The sequence below is a fragment of the Myotis davidii genome, unplaced genomic scaffold (genome assembly GCF_000327345.1).
Source record: "Myotis davidii unplaced genomic scaffold, ASM32734v1 scaffold151, whole genome shotgun sequence".
Lineage (NCBI taxonomy): Eukaryota > Metazoa > Chordata > Mammalia > Chiroptera > Vespertilionidae > Myotis > Myotis davidii.
This window is the reverse complement of record NW_006285248.1, coordinates 3,148,190-3,168,159: the sequence shown is the minus strand read 5'-3', so window position 1 is coordinate 3,168,159 and position 19,970 is coordinate 3,148,190. Positions and strand designations below refer to the sequence as shown.

General features: G+C 39.1%; 1 protein-coding gene across 2 annotated transcripts in view; it reads left to right on the top strand.

The window, feature by feature from the left end:
- HHIP (hedgehog interacting protein) overlaps positions 1-19,970 on the top strand; it is an 86,534-nt gene that overhangs the window by 12,894 nt on the left and 53,670 nt on the right. For both annotated transcript variants that reach the window (XM_006755960.2, XM_006755959.2), the window contains exons 3-4: positions 2,848-3,004; positions 3,829-4,030. In XM_006755960.2, the coding sequence (XP_006756023.1) occupies positions 2,848-3,004; positions 3,829-4,030 (359 nt within the window). The remainder of the gene's footprint in view (positions 1-2,847; positions 3,005-3,828; positions 4,031-19,970) is intronic.

Genomic DNA, 19,970 nt, shown 5'->3' with positions numbered 1-19,970 from the left:
CCAAAATCAAAATTTCTTCTGCATTGTGCTTTGAAGTTGTTCTATGACCCCGGAGGCAAACATCACATTAACACAAAATTTCTCCTTCATACATTCAGTTATAAGTATATCCATAGTCTGACAGTGTTCCTAAGTGCATGGAGTTCTTCCTGCTTAATGGTCAACTTATATAAAATAAACATATATTTTATATGTAATGTAAATATATAGCTATATTACACATAACATATATAATATAAACATATACTAGTATAGTATATGCAATATAAATATATAGATATATTACATATACTATATATGTATATATCTATATATTTGGATACACACACACACACACATACACACTAGTATATATCTCTGGGGGAAAAAAGATCTAGCCCAAAACTGTTCAAAAAGTTTGATTTAGCAGCTCAGTGTTCCTTCTTTTTCCTCAGGCAGACTTGTTGAACAACCCTAGGCAGCTTTCCTGTGTCTGCTTAGCCATTAAAGACTGGAGGAGAAAAGTGTCCTTTTGCAAACAGTGAATTGCTACAGATGAATAAATGTTGCAGCGGTCATCCCTCTCTTCAATTTTTAATTCCTGATTTTTTATTAAACAAAGACAACTTCTTCCAGCTGCCTTGCTCTCCCCTGCAAGGAGCACCGTTCCCAACTGCCCTGCCTCCTTTTCTGTCTACACCTCCCACCCAACCCCCACCCCCACATGCATACACACATACACACATACATTCTCAAGGACATCTGCTCTTTCTTGCCTGGTTCCCAAAGATAAGATGTTTCTCAGTAACCTAATCAGATACTGGCCTTGAAGAATCTGCCTCAGAAGTTTAGGGGTGATACATTTTACCCAAAAGTTAGGTCAAAAATCTATATCAAGTTTTAACCATTTGGGACTCTCAGTTCCCAAGAATAGTTTTAGGTTTGAAGGGACTTTGGTCAAGCTCACAGAAAAGAAATACATCTTACATAATCCATTAATAAGCCTCCCTTGGTTGTCCCCAAAATCTTGTTCTTAGAAATCCATGCAAACTAGAATGTATTATACAACTTCTGAATGTCAACTAAATTACCACATGCCTTTATCACAGTATTTGATGAGGCATGATAATCTGATTTGTTAGGTAAAAGTCAAAATATTAAGCATCATAAAGGTATGAGACCAAAAGCAGGAATTTAGAACTTCATATATTTCATATAAAAAGTCAATTCTGGTAGCAACAAATTATTTTGATAGCAGAAATCATCAGAATATGGAACTGAATCATTAATTAATATGCCCTCTTCCCAAAAAACCAACACCTTATTAACTCAAATGTTAAAAGTAATGTAAAAATTATATTTGATCATAAAGTCCTCATCTTATTCAAATACTAGAGGCCCAGTGCACGAAATTCGTGCATGGGGGAGGTCCCTCAGCCAGCCTGCACCCTCTCACAATCCGGGACCCCTCAGGGGATGTCTGACTGCTGGTGTAGGCCATATCCCACCTAAACCGGCAATTGGACATCCCTTTTGTAATCCAGGACCACTGGCTCCTAACCACTCGCCGGCCTGACTGCCTGCCTCATCGCCCCTAACCCCTCACCTGCCTGCCTGATAGCCCCTAACCACTCACCCGCCTGCCTGATCATCCCTAACCACTCTGCCTGACTGCCTGATGCCCCTAACTGTTTGCCTGCCTGCCTGATTGCCCCTAACCACCTCTGTCTCAGTCCCCCACCACCATGGCTTCATCCAGAAGGACATCTAGAATGACATCCAGAAGGTCGTTCGGCTGTCTGGTCTAATTAGCATATTATGCTTTTATTATTTTTTTAAAATATGTTTTTTATTGATTTTTTACAGAGAGGAAGGGAGAGAGATAGAGAGTTAGAAACATCGATGAGAAAGAACCATCAATCAGCTGACTCCCGCACACCTCCCACTGAGGATGTGCCCGCAACCCAGGCACATGCCCCTGACCGGAATCGTACCCGGGACCCTTCAGTCCGCAGGCCGACGCTCTATCCACTGAGCCACACCGGTTTCGGCTATGCTTTTATTATTATAGATAGCTGTTTATTTCATAAAAATTGTTACTATGTAAGCAAAATTATTTGTCTTTCATATGCCTATATTGCATTTTTTGTTTTGGCTTGTTATAATTATTTTTCAGCGAAGGGTGGTATGTCAGCTATTGTGCCTGAGAAAATTGAAAGGATATTTTAAATATAATTTTTGTTTTGCAAAAATAATCATTTTCTCCTGTGAGTGAAGTGTAGGAAACAGCACCTGCATATTTGAAAATGGTGGCTCTGTTACAACATCAATTCATTGCTCAATCACTGCACAATGAGTCAGTCATTCATTATAGTGTATAATGACCTTGTGATAGCTACTAGATTTATTTTTTAATCATATGTGAGTGACAATATAGTAAGAATTGTAAAATGGCCCAAACTGGCACCTGATAGTCTTTCTCTTTCTTGATTCTAATTTACTCTTCTTAGGAATTACTCTAGGGCAAAAAATGCTGAACAGTGATTGGATAAGTTCACCAGTGCAACATGTGGCCACCGGGGAAGCTTGAAAATAAATCAATGCAATAACAAGAAATGTATAATGTGTATTTCATATGAGCCTTTTAAACTATCCAACGTGACATAATTTCACTTTTACTGAATGTCTCAAGTCTTGGTTAAAAAATGAAAATCCCAAGCAAAAAAAGTTTTTCTTTCTTTTTTGTCTATATACTTTCCTAGACTATTTGTATGGTTCCTAAAAAATTCTTTCCTCGTGTTTTTATCTTTCCAACAGGATGTTTTTGCATGGTACTGTTTCTGATGAGCCTTTTTACATTTTTTAAAGGTTTCCTTCAAACTACAGCTGAGGAGTTTTGCTTTTACTATGCAAGAAGAGATGGTGGGTTGTGCTTTCCAGATTTTCCAAGAAAACAAGTCAGAGGCCCAGCGTCCAACTCCTTGGACCAGATGGAAGAATATGACAAAGTGGAGGAGATCAGCAGGTTCATAACGATAATGCTCTTCAGCCTTCTTTTTTAAAAAAAACTAACAAATCTTGTGGCTTTGAAAGTGACTCATCTTTCTTTGCTTATGTCTAGCAGCTATAACCCTCGACATGCTTTATTTTTCTTTTTAGTAGTTTGCTCTCTAACGTCATATTAGTACAAGTGCTTTTAATACTTAGATTACTGATCTTGTTATGAGCTTGGCTTCTCTATGATTCATGTGAATTTTATGAGTATAGTTTTAACTTGAAATGTATGCTTGCTGTTAGGTTATGATGCACATTATTATTAGCCAATCAGAGTTTTATAAATAGATCTTAGAACTTTCTCTCGAGCACCCTTCTATAATGTTTAATTATTGTGAGTAAAGCTCATTTTAATTATAGTCACTGAAAGATGGGATAATGAGCTTATGAAGTTTTAAAATATATGTAGTTTTTGAAGCTAGGCGGTGTGTGAGTGGTAGTTCTTTTAAAAAAAATTTTTTTAAATTTGTTCAATTAACAGTTTACACTCAATATTATTTTGTATTAGTTTCAGGTATACAGCATAGTGGTTAGACAATCACATATTTGACGAAGCGTTACCCTCAATATTTCCAATACACGTTTTGAAATTCTCTTTTACTTTCTGATAAGGGGCTGTTCGGTTTTATTTCTCCCCAATTGAAAAGAATTTCAAAGAATACGATTGGGTGAGCAGCCCTTCAGGATCATCCAAACCATTGCTTCCTAGAGGAAATGTATTTTGAAAGGATGCTAAGTGCATCCCTTCCACCCTTCACCTTAAGCGCCGCTTACCGGCTTCTTTCATTTGTCTAGAAAGCACAAGCACAACTGCTTCTGCATTCAGGAGGTTGTGAGTGGGCTGCGGCAGCCGGTCAGCGCCCTCCACAGTGGGGACGGCTCCCACCGGCTCTTCATCCTGGAAAAGGAAGGTTATGTGAAGATACTCACCCCCGAAGGAGACATTTTCAAGGAGCCTTATTTGGACATTCACAAACTTGTTCAAAGTGGAATAAAGGTTGGCTTTTTAACTTTTATTTATCTTTGCTCTGGCTATGTTAATTCTATTTTAGTGTTATCCTTGCTACAGGTATTTCTTTATAATAAAAGAATGTTTAAGGAGAAAATAAGGAAACACCATAAAGGAACAATAACTATGACAACTGAACCGGCACAATGACAATTTTCCTAACTTTATTTTTATTGTTGACACTATTACAGTTGTCCTCACCTGCCTGCCCCTTCTCCCGCTTTAATGATGTTTGGTGACTATTAAGCGGTGCAAACAGATTGGTACTTGGACATGCTTTCCCTGTGTATTTACACATTTAAAAATCATTCTTGGTTTTATAAAGTATTTGTTGAAATGTTACTTAATAGGCATAATACTTGCAATTGTAGATTTGTATATCAGCATTTGCTAATACAAACAAAGAGGTCTTTCGGTTATTTTGGCAACTGCAAGTCATTCTTATCACATCTGTGTTTGAGCCTGTGTCATAAAAGATGCTACTTATACTGTGACTTCCTTGTATAATGTTTTTACAGGTAAGTCAAATATTTTTATCTATAACAAGCCATCTTTGTAATATATTAGCACAGCTTTTGCCTTCTTTCCCACTTCTCCAATTTGAGTTAAGCAATCTAATAGGTATGTAAATAAAATTACCAAATTTGTTTCAGAAGAGAGTAATGCAGTATAGTATTAGCAGTATTAAACTATAAAGCAAATTGTGGCATTCTAAAATTGAGACAATAGAACAACTCATGACTATTTTAGAATGAAACAATTAACTGTATGTGATTGGGGAAGAGCTGTATATCATTTGAGAAGAAGTAGTTATCTTTTGTACTTCCAGTCCCTTAAGGAAAAGGACTTTGGCACCAAGACACAGATCATTTGGAAAATCTGTTTTGCCCAGTAGGTTCAATTGTCTCCCAATAATTTTATTTCTGTAAAATTCACTGCAAATAATCAAAAGTTTCTTAAAATGATGCATTAGCATTTTGCACATGAGAGTTCAATCAATACATTCTGAAATGTGTTCTGAGCAGTCACTGCCAGTGTCCCTAATGAGGAAAGAACGAAGATGCAGCTTCAAGTGCACCACTCAACAGCAGTGTCTTTTTGCTACTGTGCAAGTTGAGCAGGCTCTCCAGAAAAGAGAAAATTGGGGAGAGCATGTAAAAAAAACCATTGCCTATCATTCCATTAATTAAAGAACACCACTAGTAACATCATGATATACTTCCTTCCAGTTTTTTATATTAACATTGAATGAATTTTTCCTGAGTACAAAGCTAATACAGGTCCATATTAATAAATGTAGAAATTCACAAAAGAAGATGCTTTCTGATAGTTTTTATACTAAAAAGCTTTAAAATAAAATTTAAATCAAACCATATAAACAAACATCTTTTTAGCCTTCTTTCTTCACCTAACAATATATCATGAATATGTTACCAGATTTGGAAATTTTTCTCAGTAAGTTCATTTCCTTTTTATGAGACATTTGGGATGACTCTAGTCTTTTCTTTTTTATCATGGTTACTTGTCATTCTTATGGATGACTTTCTTAGAATTCATAAAAGGAGCATTACTGAGTTGAAGGGCATCCACCATATACATGCACATTGTCAATTTGCTCTAAAATATAATGTTTTCAAATATTTACAAGGTTAATGTATAGTTTTCTAATGTTATTTTAGTAAAAATGTTGGTGTTGAAAGGATACATATGAGCCCTAACTGGTTTGGCTCAGTGGATAGAATATCAGCCTGTGGACCGAAGGGTCCCAGATTCGATTCCAGTCAAGGGTATATTCCTGGGTTGTCGGGTCCATCCAGTGGGGGTTGTGCAGGAGACAGCCAATCAGTGATTCTCTCTCATCATTGGTGTTTCTATTTCTCTCTCCCTCTCCATTCCTCTCTGAAATCAATAAAAATATTTTTAAAAAAGAAACAAAAGATACGTATGATAAAGTGTAAATAAAAGAAATGAGCTAAGAATACTTGAAATTTTTGTTGTAAGAAACAACAACAAACTGGTGTTCTTATTTCTACTTTAACTGTCTTCCTTTTATAGAGTTTCTTCAGAATCTCTCTTTTTAAATTTATGCCCATTCACTGGGATATTGAATGAAAGTTTATCTTCTCTGATATTGAGACGTGATAAAACTGCACACATCAGGCTGTAGCAGTGCGATGGTTCTGCCTTAAGCATGACTGGCAGGCCTCAGGGAATTCTTCAGCATGGCCCTCCTCTCCTAGGAGAGCTCCAGGGCTTGAAATAAACTTCAAAATCCATTATCCTTTGTAGAATGAGTTCTTACATAATATGCCATGTTTTAAAGGGCAATATTTTAAATTCTATTCATCTTTGACACTTGTGACATCAATAAGATACCAATCTATCACATGGATAGTTGAGTGTATACTGGATAGTGAGTGATGAGATCACATCCTTATCACCTCAAGGAGGTGATACGACCACTGGCCTTTATCTTAGTCTCCTTGGAACTCCTGTCACAAGTCACAGGTTGGAAGCATGAGAAGAGGCAACCACAGCTATGTTGGAGCAGGTGCCAGCACATTCATGAGGTGATCCTACCACTGATTTTCGTGGTATGTCCTTCAGAGACTTCTGAAGAGAAGATAGTTTCACAGCTATTTCACAGTAACGCTTCAGGCTTTCTTGATATATAAATAGTTATTGTGCTCCTGGCAATATTCTGTTTGTTAATAATCATCTTGCATAAGTAATGCAAATAGGAATTTTCATAAATCACTATGCATATCACTTCTTTACTATTCTTTCAATTTTAAAATCCCAAGAGAGAAAATAAAGCTGTTTTAACAGAGCACAGTATTAATGGCAATACTCAGATCACAGAATTAATAATGTATATACTGAGCCTGACCTTCATATGTTTGAAATGAAAACAAGACAAACCACAGTGGGATCCCCCATGATATTAATTAATGACCAGCATGAGTGCATTAAATCAGACTTAAAGCGGAATTCCTGATTATAAGAGTTTCTAACGCTAGTGCTGGCTGTCAGGAAATCTGGAAATCCTTTCCGCTAATTGTCCATTAAGAATTGATAGTGATTCCTGGCACATGAAAAAGGACTGATCTTCCTGTGGCAGGGAGCTGGACTTGGTTATCTCCTTATTCTAGCCCTGATTATAGCCAGCAAAGAGCCAGTCCTTCAGGGAACTCGGACAGCTCCTCCCTAAGTGGGTCCTATTTGAAGCTAAAAGTGATGTCTTATGTTAAACACCAGGCTGTGCTGCCTACATTGTGGGCGATTTCAGTACTTGGAAGTGTAACTGTCTAGTTGCCTGGAGCGAAAGTTCTGTGCAGAAATGCAGAGCACAAGTGAAAGAATTGGCTTCCTTTTGCTCTAGAAAATAAATTGTGGCTTTGGATTAATGGAATAAATTCTATGCCATATGAATTTAAACTGCCATTTCATTTAGAAAGAGATAACTTCATTCACAACAGCTCAATCCCTGGAACACTGCGGTTTGTGGCATTGCCAAGTAAAGAGTGGATCAGAAATATGTTTTTAAAATATGCGGCGGTTAGACAGATCTTTGATGATAGTGCGCTGTACAAGCTAACCACCAGCAGGGACATGGTGAAGAATGGCTCAAGTGTCCAACTGGTGAGGAAACTTAAAGTTTTCAGTGTGTGTGTGTGTGTGTGTGTGTGTGTGTGTGTTGTGTGGAAGATGGGAGGCATATGCATTATTTCTTATTGTGTTATCCCCAAAGGGAAAATTCTAAGACATTGGTGATTTGAAATCTTTAAGTTAACTTATGTCTGAATCCTGAGTCAGGATGTGGTGCAGGTACCAGAATCAGCTTTATCCCAAGTCCTTGGAAAAGATAGACCAGTGTTTTCTCAAGAATGACTACACAGTTAAATGTAGTCATTTAAAGTTAATGTAGTCATTTTTACATTTACAGTTAAATGTAGTCATTTTTAAAGTTGCCTGGGAACTTTAAAAAATTCCATTGCCCACTATCTGGGGTTAAACATACTAGGCATCGGTATGTTTTTAAAGATTTTCCAGGTGATTTTGATATGTACCCAATTTGAAAACCCTGGGTCTAAGACTGAGCCAAACCCTGGTTCAGACACACATTGAATGAGATGCATTTTATCTGCCCAGCCTATGCCCAAACCCTAATACTGAAATGACCCCTGGGATCCAATAGTTGGATACCACTTGTCATTTGTCCTGTAACGTTTGTCATTTACTTGGCCTCCACATACTACTAGTTCACTTTGATTGAAGAGATGAGCTAACTTTGGCAGCATGTAAGATTCTTGATATAAATTTTTGAAAACTGGTATTTAATTTAAAAATCTCAGCAATTCTAATTGGACGATGATTTTACTCATTAAATTTTTCCTGGTTTTGTTCCTTTTTGGACTCTGGTGTTTATCTAGTTGACAAAACTGTTATCATTCCTTAAATATGCAGTTTGCTAAAAAATACCTGAAAACCCTTTGTAAAAAATGGCACGGACACCAGACATTTCTCTTGTGTGATTTCACCAAACTTCTCCTGACCACCAAGGATCTGAAAGTCCCCCTTGGCTTTGTGTGTGCACAGCAGCAAAGACCAGCCGTCACCTGTCACCTACAGGTGGCCCTTAGAAACCAGCAGGCCTTCTCTCTGCCCCTGAGCTCTCTTGAGTGGTCAGGGGTTGGTGAGGCTCACAGCCATGGCCCTTCGGCTTGCAGCCCACAGCAGACAAAGCTGAAAGACTTGTCTGTCACTGGGACAAGTGTGACTGGACTCCTGTCCCTCTCTATCTACTTCGATCCTCATTTCAAAAGAAGCTTTTTTGAAGTGGCCCTTTTATGGGGGGAGGAGAGGACGTGAGGCTGAAAGCTGCTGATTGTCCGGGTGACTGAGCCCATTGAGGTGAGGCTCTTGAGAGACAGCAGCCGAGCCCAGGAGCATGTGTGGAGGACGCAGGGTGCGCAGGGGCAAGCCCGACGGGGCGGCCTCTGATTTCACATGCTTGTAAATCACTCGCATAATCACGGGCAGCGAAAGTGGGGTTGGTGTCCGGCTTTTCTGAAGTTAGTCAGAGACCTAACCTTTCACATTTCCCTCTGTCTTAGCTTGCGATATTATGAGACGTTGGTGTATTTTTGTGAAAGTGAAATGAATCAGAGCCTAAGTTAGAAGCAGTTTGCTTTCTACAGTAGTACTGAGCGCGTAGCACGCTCACCTGAACGTATGGCCATGACTGGGCCGGGTCTCAAGTGCTTCCTTGGGAAAATTGTTACAGGTCTGGGTGTGCTCCGCTAACAGAAAGCAGCAAGGTATATGTGGTAAACGTTACAAGAGAACAATCACCATTTGGGAATGTGAAAAGTTTTTTGTTGTTGTTGTTTTGGCTCAAATTACTGCATTTGAAGCTGTTAAACCTCATCTAAAAGAGAATTGCTATAGCGCTGGAAATAACCATTAGGTAAATTCATTCCAAAAGTGGTCTACCACTTTTAATTGAATAGTCTTCCCCCAAATAAAACTTTTTCAATGTCTTCTCTCTTTTTTACAGTTTAAAATTCTGGTTCCAAACCATTAAATTAAAATGTAGATAAAATATAGATCTACAAATAAAAAATTTTAATACACTTATTTTTTATGTCAGGATAGTAATGATATGGCATTGAACTCAGGTATATTTTATTGAGTATTGCTGACACTTTACGTAAAAATGTCCTGTACTCTGTGAAAAACGTTTTCAATTTTAAATCAGTTTTTATTTTAAATCTATGAGTGTCCACAGAGAAAAGCAAAAATTCTCTTTGTGATGTGAAATAATCTCAGTGTAATCTTCTGTTTGGTTACATCAGTTTTCATTTCTGGTTTTCTTATTTCTTAATTGTGGCGTTGGCAATTCTAGTGATAAAACAGTTTTATAACCATGATTGTGCATCTATGTGGTGTATGCCAGTGTAATAAGCCAGCTTAATCTATAATTTCTTTTCCAACGTGCATCCTTTTACTGAAGCGATGTACACAATGCCCCTCCAGTTGAGTAGAGAAAGGCCTGCCTTCTTCCACATAAGCCACCTGAGTCACAGCTGAGGCGAGGAACGTTTTTACATTCATGTCTTCACATTTACCTAAGACTTGAAGGACAGAGGCAATAGAGTCTATAAATCTGACAAGCCCTGTGGTAATCATTTAAAACAAGTGAAAAACCAAGAAATCTGGACCCTGAGACAGTCTCTGCCACCTTAAAAAACAACAACAAACAAACAAACATCTGATTGAACCTGGCAGCCAGTATCTCACTGTCTGTGACCACAAAGAGAAAGAGACCTGTTGATGATGAGTTGCTTTCCTTTCCAGTAACTATTTTATTTAATGAAGAGGAACTAGCAGGCATCACAAAACTGTCTCTAAACTGTAGAAGGCAGCACAACCCTCCCTTTAAGAAACATTCAATAGCTTTCTTTCCCAACGCTACAGTCTCCAAGCAAGACATCCTGTTAGCAAGGACACCCTTGTCTTCCTTCTTACTTATCACAACCACCAATTTTTGAGCATTTACTTGGCTAAGCTGTTACATAGATCATTTCTGTAATCCTTACAGTAAACATGTGAGGCAGGTATGAATAGCCCATTTCACAGATGAAGAGACTGAGGCCCAGAAGATAAATCAACTCCCCAAGATAACACAGCTAGTAAGTTACCAAGGCTGATTTCCAAGGCAGTTGTCTGAGGCCATGCTCACCCTACAGGCCCTGATGCTACCAGCCTTCCAAGACCAGCACTGCATAGGGCAGATTCAGGAGCACATTTCAGAAGCAGAGATTGGACGGTTGGTGTTAGCATGCTTAGGACAATGAGGAGGCTGAGGGCATGGGTTCCAGACTGGGTTCCAGGCACTGCATCAACACCAGGGGCTGTGTTCTTGTTGTTGTTGTTGTTGTTTTGGCTTTAGACAAGCTATTTAACCTCTCTCTAGGCTTAGTTTCTTCATGTGCAGAATGGAAATAATAAAAGGTTTCACCTAATACTTTACATGCAAGACCTCACACAAGTCTATAAACATTAGCTGTTATCATCCATCTTACTAACATGAAAAGGAGGGGAAGGAAAGGAGAATGAGTCAGCTCCGTGAATGACCCACTCACAAGCTCCAGTGGCCACTGTGAACAATACCCTCCCGGTAGCAACAGTGCCCTTTAAAATGGGATTGAATAATAACATATGGAAAGTCTGTGACGATGTTAGCATTTGCACCAAAACTATATGGCAATCCCATTGAAACAAAGTTAAATTGATGGATGTGTGTGGCTTTTCTTCAAATCAAACAGATAAATCTAGAATAGACTTTTATTTGAATGCGTCAGTAGAGAAAGGTAACACCTTTGTTTTCCCAGCATCATCTTTCCACAGTAAGTGTAGGGCATTGCTACCTACCTTCTTCAGCCAAAGCCCCCGGTCCTGGAGTTTGTCAGAGCGCATGCCTAACGATGATGAAGCACACACCAGCTGACCCGGGAGTCTGGCAGCAACCTTTCATCAGAACTTCCTTGCTTTCAGAGTAGTTTTTCTAAACCTGGATATTATAATAATGTATGTCTTTCTGTGTGTTTATTTTGGAACACGATTTGTGTTGATCTGCCCTAGAGTTAATAAATTGTGGGATTTGCAAAGGAAATATACTGGGACTGAAAACTAAGAAGGCACGTATTTTTGCCCGCTAGCAACGACTGCTCAAAGCCCAGATTTAGAACCTCGTGGTCTGAGAAGGGGGCAATTGGGCAAGCTGCTGTAAAATTAACATGTAATGTCATGATATGGAGAGTGTACCACTCAAACAACAAACAATTTTTTTTAAAAAAACAGATCAGTAAAATGTTCCAGGAAGTCAGGGAAAGGAGAACTTTAAAGGAAGATAGCTAAGTTAAACAACAGTGACAACAAACATCACTTAATGTGTCCGTGGAATGTGCTGAGGATCAGGTGTAAGGATATATACATGGAATAACCTCAGCTACCTCCTTCCCAGAGCCCAGCCTACAACAGACACTTTTCCTGTCACATTAGCTCAGTATTTTATAGAAAATTTCCTAAATCTGCAAGCATGTCTGCTCTTTGGTTTGTCTCTACCTTTCTATGACCAGTTTTGGGAGCTTACATAGCATTTTGCTTTTACCGGGCTTCTTTCATTTTTATGTTTATATAATAAATATATAGATTTACTTATACAATATATATCTATTACAAATATGTCAACTACTACAATGTATTTTAATCTGTGTGTTGGTAGTATTCATCCATTGACATTTAGTTACAGTCTATAACGTCTGTGATTATGTTGAACTATCCTAATGGCAAGGGGGCCAGAACTAGGGACCTACCTAAAGTGTTTTTTAAAACTGGATCACTGCCTAGAATTTAAAGTCAACTTCAGACTCTTCAGTCAAACTGTGCTTTGGAAAATAAGGTGACATTTATCGAGACCATTCTGTAATATGTTATAATGAGAAACACTTTTTCTAAATCACCTAATTTTCTATCCTAGCGCGACTTTGTCATACCAGGTGACAATGCATATGGTCACAGCGACTCTCAGGAATTATCACCAAAAGGGAGGTAAAATTTGAATCGTTTAGAGCAGGGGTGGGGAACACCTGGCCTGTGGGCCATATAAGGTCTGCAAAACGATTTGGTCTGGCCCTGCCAAGGCATTAGGTGTGAGTTAATGAAATGTTTGACCAGATCTAGCAAGCTAAATTTTAAGCTGATAATTTTGTGTGGCCTGCAAATGATGTTATAAATATCCAAATGACCCTGGGCAGAAAAAAGGTTCCCACCCCTGTGAGTAAATATCCTTTTTATTCTATCTAGGCATGGCATATACAATTTAAATTTACATTTTAAAATATTGTGTAATTCCACAAGCCTGAACTCCAAATCACAGAAAATCTCTAAAAAGATATCATTATGTGTTTAAGATAAAATATATACTCATTATTCTACCATACATATATGGGGTAGGACAAGAACAGAAAAGGAAAACATTAATGAATTTGGTCTAAATTAACTCCATCATCACATAGCAGTTGAAATTATTTAATCCAATCATAGAACTGAACCCAATAAATGGAAGCTAATATAGAAATAAGACATTATGACAAAGGATCTTAAAGGTTTGTATATTGCCACAAAATTTTTGAGAGAGGAACATTCTTTTTGACTATTCAAAGATCAAATATTCTGGCTCTCTCTTTAAGAGCAGCTAAATTCTTTGCCTTAAAAAAAAAATTCTAATAAGTTGTTTCTAAACCAGCCTCTTATCCTAAAGCACCTTTGATCCAAATGGATCACAAACTTAAATAAAGTGACATCTGTCCCCAGGCTATTTCTAGATAAGGGAAAACACATCTGCTCTGAGAACCCTTAGCCAACAGTTTGAAACTATTCAGAAGAATTCCTTTAAAAAAAAGGAATTCGGAAAAAAAAAATTGTGTACATAGTGTGAAGGGAAGATGCTTGAGGTTGGAAAAATAAATTAGGAAAGCACTAGTCTTAAGAGGACAAAAAGATAAGCAAATTTAATTCCCATTAAATGTGTAGCCTTTGTATGAAAGATTTGGTGATGAGGCTCCCACAGTGAAAACGTCTTTGTGGATGGATGTGAACACACCTGTTCAGGAAAAGTGAAACAAAACCTGAACTGACTTCCCACCACACACAGGTCACCAAACATCTGTCATAAGTTATCAATTACTAGCCTCGCCTGGACTCCAGCCTGTGACCTGAGGTTGAAAAAAGCCACATAGCTCATTCTCTCTCCTACGCAGCCTGTGGCTTTTCCCTGTACCACCATTAAAGCTTCTGTTTAAATCTCCAGGGGTCTGAAGATCAGATTGACCTCATGACACTAATAATGTATTTACGCCCGGGGTTGCTGTGAACATTACCCGGGCGCTGATCTTAGTGCGGATTCTGTGACATGCAGTAATGTGGCTTGCTCCAAAAACATTTACCTGATAGTTAGCATAGTTCCTTAATTGCGCGAGTTTCTTAATTGCAACCTAGAGACAATGTGTCTTTGTGTGTGTATTGGGGGGGTGGGGGTGGGGGAGAGGTGTTAAGATTTGGCTTTGATTAAATATCAATACATATAACACCTCTGCACACAAATAAACAAACAAAAAACAAACAAAAAAACTGCTGAGGTGAGCTTCTTTCCTTGTAAATAATTAATTAGAGGTCCCACTGAGTAAAACTTTTGGTGACAGCATTAGCTGTCAACACCTTTGATCCTAGAGTGTCACATTCCTGAAATATCACCTCAGTTGGAGAACTAGCCACTGTCTGGCCATAGCACTCATCCATCGCCTGCACCAGGACACGAGTTCTGCCCGTCATTGAATGATTTGGAGCAATTCGCTTAACTGTCTGGGATCTCTGAAGCCTCATCTTTGAAGTCTAGGCTAAAGGACACCTTAGGTCCTTTCTAGCTCTAAAATTCTGTGAAAATAGAAAGCAGTGCGAGAGAGAGGAGTGCAAGTGGCCAGTGTGGCTCTGTGTGGGAAGTCCATGCTCGCCCAGGTTCAGGCTGCTGCTTACTCTGCTTTATTCTGACCCCCACACACACACCTTCCCCCCAGTTCTGGTCCAGAAATCCAATCAGCATCTCCCAATGCAGAGCCCACCAGGCACTCCACCTCCCGGCAAATAGGTGCACTGTCCATTCTGTATGGTCACCATTGCTCCAATTACACTTCTAAAGGCAGAGTAACTCAGCATAAGCAAGAGTGCGGGTTTTCAGTTCACGGCAGGAGAATGTCTTTAATGTGCAGCGATTACAGGGTTGTAAGTTTTCAAACCAAGTCTGAAGGTGAAGATATACCACGACCTTGAAGTGGGCAGTGCTTGGCGCACTGCAGAGGAAACCAGTGAGAAGCTGAGTGAGGGGAGAGGACAGGAGTGGTAGGAGGTGAGAGCACAGAGTTGAGCACCGGTTTGCCGGTGGGTGCGGGAAGTGGGCGTCAGATAGTGAAGGGTCTTTGGCTTTTCCTCTGAGTGAAATGAGGAATCCTGGATGGATTCTGAATAGAAGAGTGACATGATCTGACAAACTTTCAAACAAGGGAATAGCAGCCGTGTTGAGGGTAGACTGGGAGGGGCAGGAGTAGGAGCACACGGTGGGGAGAATACTGACTCCTGGCACTAGTGCTGCCGGATGCCCCGTGCCCCTGGACCAGCCACTGCCCACTGGGGCCTCAGTGCTTCATCGTCAAATGAGAGGATTTATAATAGCTGGAGCCCCTTTCTATTCCAATGTTCAGTGGGTCAATAATTGGAGGAATACTTAGAAACTGACCCTATTAAGTGTAAGCATTGTGTACACATGGTGTTTACTGAATTTATACTTCTTTCCCATAGTTTTAAAATACAAATTTTGAAACAGTACATTAGCAACATGGGACATTTAATGGGTTGTGGTGGAAAGTTTTAAGTTACAGGAGAATAGCAACTGTGGTAATGTAAAGAAAGAAGAGGGCTCGCTCTGTGCCAGATGTAAATGATAATTCGTGCAAAGGGTTACCACAGCTAAAGACAGTGTGTACACTCATGTTCCTCCGTGGGGAACTGCGCATTTAAATAGCAAAAGGTCAGATGTTTATTTTTAAGAGGATAATTATACTTGGATTTGGCATATAAGGGGCCAAATCAGGTATCTTGAAGTCAGAGAGGACTAAAATTGACAATGGAAGACAAAACTAGGGACCTCTGATAAGGAGGACAGGCAAATGCTGTAGGGAATCTCTAACTCTTTAAATTATAAAATAATGGCCTGCGTTATAAAGTACCCATAATTCACTCTCAAGGGCAGAAATTCCCAGATATATACCCTCAGTGAGTTTCTTTCTCCTTTATTGTTGGCCATTGAACCTCATGTAGCTAGTCAGTCTTCCAGGCTGTAAATTAAGCTGGGGAGGGGGAGGGGGAGCGGGGAGGGCCGAGGGCGTGGGGAAGGAGCTGTCTGCTTTTCTACCTGCATGTGAATCTACAAAAGCTGATTTGGTTGTGGCCAGAGTAAACTAAACATGCACAACTGAAAAGGGAGGTAGGGGAAGGCTTGATTCTCTCACTTGCACTTGTAAGGATTTCAGTGTTGTTTCCTAGGGAGAAATCTCGTGGTGCCAATTAACCTAACTTATTCCAAAACAATTCTCTGTTTGGAAAGAATAATTTTCATTGTGGGTGTTCCTGGAAATGGTATGCCTCCTCCCCTGTCATTACTGAGATGTGTGCTTTGCAATTGAACATCCCGGCTTCGATTCCACACGCTGCGTAGATTCAAGCTGTATCCCACACACAGTGGCAGGTAATCTATTTTAATTTTGTCCAGTGCACACATATTTTAACCTTTAGTAATTTTTTTAAAATGTGGGAAAACCATCTCTACCTAATATTAAAGCCAAATATTTCACGTCAAAATTATCAAAAACACTAAAAGCAGGAGATCTGTTTTAATCAGGAAATAGCTTTTCTTGCAAAATGTTTAAAGTACGTTAACTTTCTTGGCTTCAGTGGCATCTTCCTTTTTCTTTGAAATACCGTGAATGCATTTTCCCTCCAGTGTGAGAGCAAACTGGACTAGGAGAGATTGAAAAGGATTTAAACGACTTGGTAATAAATACATTCTCCGTTTTATTAGGCTGTTGTGGCTATTTGGATTTCTGGAGTATTTAAAAAAACACACACACAAAACAAATCAATTAACCAATGTTCATTTAAGATTTAATTTGGTGAATAGAATATATGTGCTTTTCATTGGGTCACGCATCTTTTTTTAAGTCTGAAACCACCACACACAAAGAATTTAATTCTGACAGACATTTGTTCTTGGCATAAATACTCTTAGGGCCAATAGTTGTCCCCACTTAATCATGCTTCTTAAAAGTGAATTCCAGAAGACTTGAGGCTCCAAATGACCCCTGATAAGGTGAGTTGTCAGTAAATTACTTTTATGATGTGCCCTAGGGAAGCAGGCCTGCTAGCAACTTGGTAGGAAGCTGGCCCCCTCTTGCCTGTAGGGGGTTGACCTTTGACTTTATCCAACCTTTGCACTTCTAATTCTACATTTCTGGGAGGCATTTAGTCACATGGTTGGATATCATATTAAAAGAGAGACCTCTCCTGTACCCACAAGATAGTGTTAACCACACATTTGTTGTGAAAACCCCCAGATGAAGCATGCCAGTAAGCCTTTTATTTCCACCTTTTAATTTTAAATACCGAACAATTCATGAGTTGAAATAGAAGTGAGTTCAAAATGGATTCATAGTCAAATCATGACTGTCTTGAGTGCCATTGGGAAAGCAGAGTAGAAGACATAATCCCGGTAATTTTGCTAATTTGAATTCATTATGGCACTTGAAAATATATAAGAGACATTAAAGATGAATAATGACATTGCATCAGAGGAAATTTTTTTCACAAAATATTTAGTTATTGAAAAAAGGTTTTGTCAATTCTTACGTTGTGTCAGTATGAGCAAGGTTTTATTGTGCTATTTGGGGATAATAATGTACATCAAAATGATCAAACAGAGGAATTTTGATTAGTTTTGGATGAAAAGATATACCTTTATTTGGCTATAGTAGACTGAAAACATTGGGAGGTAATGCTTTTTACAGGATATAAAATACAAAGTGATCACCCTGGCTGGTGTGGCTCAGTTGGTTGGGTGTCCTCCCAGGAACCTAAAGGTTGCTGGAACCCAACCCAAAACCTGGTCGGGGCACATGCCCAGGTTTCTGGCTTGATCCCTGGTAGGGGGCATGCAGGAGGCAGCCGATCAATGTTATGCTCTCAGATCAATGTTTCTCTCTTCTCCTTTCCTCTCCCTCTAAAAATCAGTAAACCATTCTTTAAGAAACACACAAAAACAACAAAGTGATCATTAATTTTTCATTAATGGCCAGGGCCCAATTTAGATAGACTTAAATGTCTATGTTTTAGTTCCATGAATGTCTAATTTTTCTAATTTTCCCATTAGTTTTGAATAACATTTAATGGGCCAGTATTTTTAATTCTTCCCTAAAGAAAGGTATTTCATTGCTCAGTTTTATTGTCTATAAGTGGTATTATAAGATTTTTCAATATGTATATATATATATATATATACATATTCACATATATATAATAGAACAGTGGGTGGTTGAATGAAATATTACTAAAGATAAACTTTTCAAAAAAAAATTACACACCTAATTTTTAAGCAGACAATGTTTAGGTATATAAGTGCATAGACTAAATGTGGAATATTTCCATAATCTCTTTGATTTATATTTCATGTTGTAGCATAAGCAAAGTCAAACGGTGAGAGCTTTGCATTTGATATCAACCCTTTGAGGAGATCAGCAATAAGCAGTCATAGACGCAATTAATGTTAACTTCAGTAATTTTTTAGGGGGGAAGGAAAGAGATCAGCACATTCTTTCCTGTAAACCAAAGGATCTGGCTCAAGAGTGTATATAAACAAGATGTAAGTTTTAAATATAGCTTAAATGCCACCCAGGAGTGAAACTCAATGGTAGAAGAGTTGTCAACAGACAGAGAACAGGTTTTAAATGATGGGGGAAATATTAAACTGATGACACTAATGTGAGGAGTACACAGGCATCAGCCCAGAATGTCCTCTTCCCCCGACCCCACCCCCAGTTGTTTATCTTTGGATCTGGAAGACGTCATAGTAAAACAGAATGTAGCCATAACTCATTGATAACCCTAGGAAGATTTTACTTGAAAAAGATGACAGTCAAACTCACTATTTTGAAACACATTTGAAAACAATAGTTAGAATAAAATAGATGAGACATTAAGACACTAATATTCAAACTGTCCTATGATGTTTGCTTATTTTAATCCTACCAAAAGCATTTCTTTGTCACCGTGCCTGACACTGCTGAGATATGACTCTATGATTTTTGTTTGTGTGTTTGTTTTGTCAAAAATTCTGATGGTTTTAACTACTATAGTCTGTTCCATGGTATCATTGTTTAGAGACGTGTTGTTCAGTTACCATTAAACAAGGACTGGGAGACACATTCATCATATGTGTTAGGTACTGAACAGGGCCCATCTCTGGAGCCATCTCTGGAACCCAACCCAAAACACAGGACGTGGACTGTGGAAGGTGGTTCCCCAGGAAGGCACGGTGGGGAGGATAAGCAACAGGGAGAGAAACCAGAATAAATTACCTGGTACATGCTATAATCAAAGCTAGGTATAAGCAAAGTCTGGGAGAGTCCAATGGGAAGAGCAGGTAACTCCCTCCCCCTGAGGATGGGGCACCTCACATAGGGAATGACTGCTAACGGAGATGGGCAGAAAAGAGGGAAGAACCTTTCTTGCAGGAAACATCATGAAGGGATTGAGATCAGGCTAGACATGTAACCTGAGTCAAGAGACAGTACCCAGAAAGGGTCTTACACACTCAGCTAGGGATTCTGGGTCTCCATCTACAGGAGACAGGGAGGACAGTTATGGCCAGTGCCCCTGCAACGTGTTAGGCTCCTGGGGTACCAGTGGTTTCTTCAGGCTATTGTGACTGTGCTACTTCCCCTGGGAGGGGTTTTGGGAGCTTCTGGTCTGGAGGGCAAGGCAGCTTAAGAACTGAATCTAGAAAGAATTGAAAAATGAACGCAAGGAGAGAAGATTCTTAGAAAAACAGAACTCAGTTCAAATGGGCTTAATCAAAAGACAAAACAAAACAACTCTTGGCTTGGCTTCCCCCCCCCCCCCCCACCACGGCTTCACTTGCCCCTGTGTTGGTTTTATTCTTGGTCAGGCTTTCTTCCTGTGGCACAAACCGTAGCAGCTCCAGCTCACATCCTACCAATTTAGCAAACCCAGAGGAGCAAGAGCTGTTTTTCCCTATGAG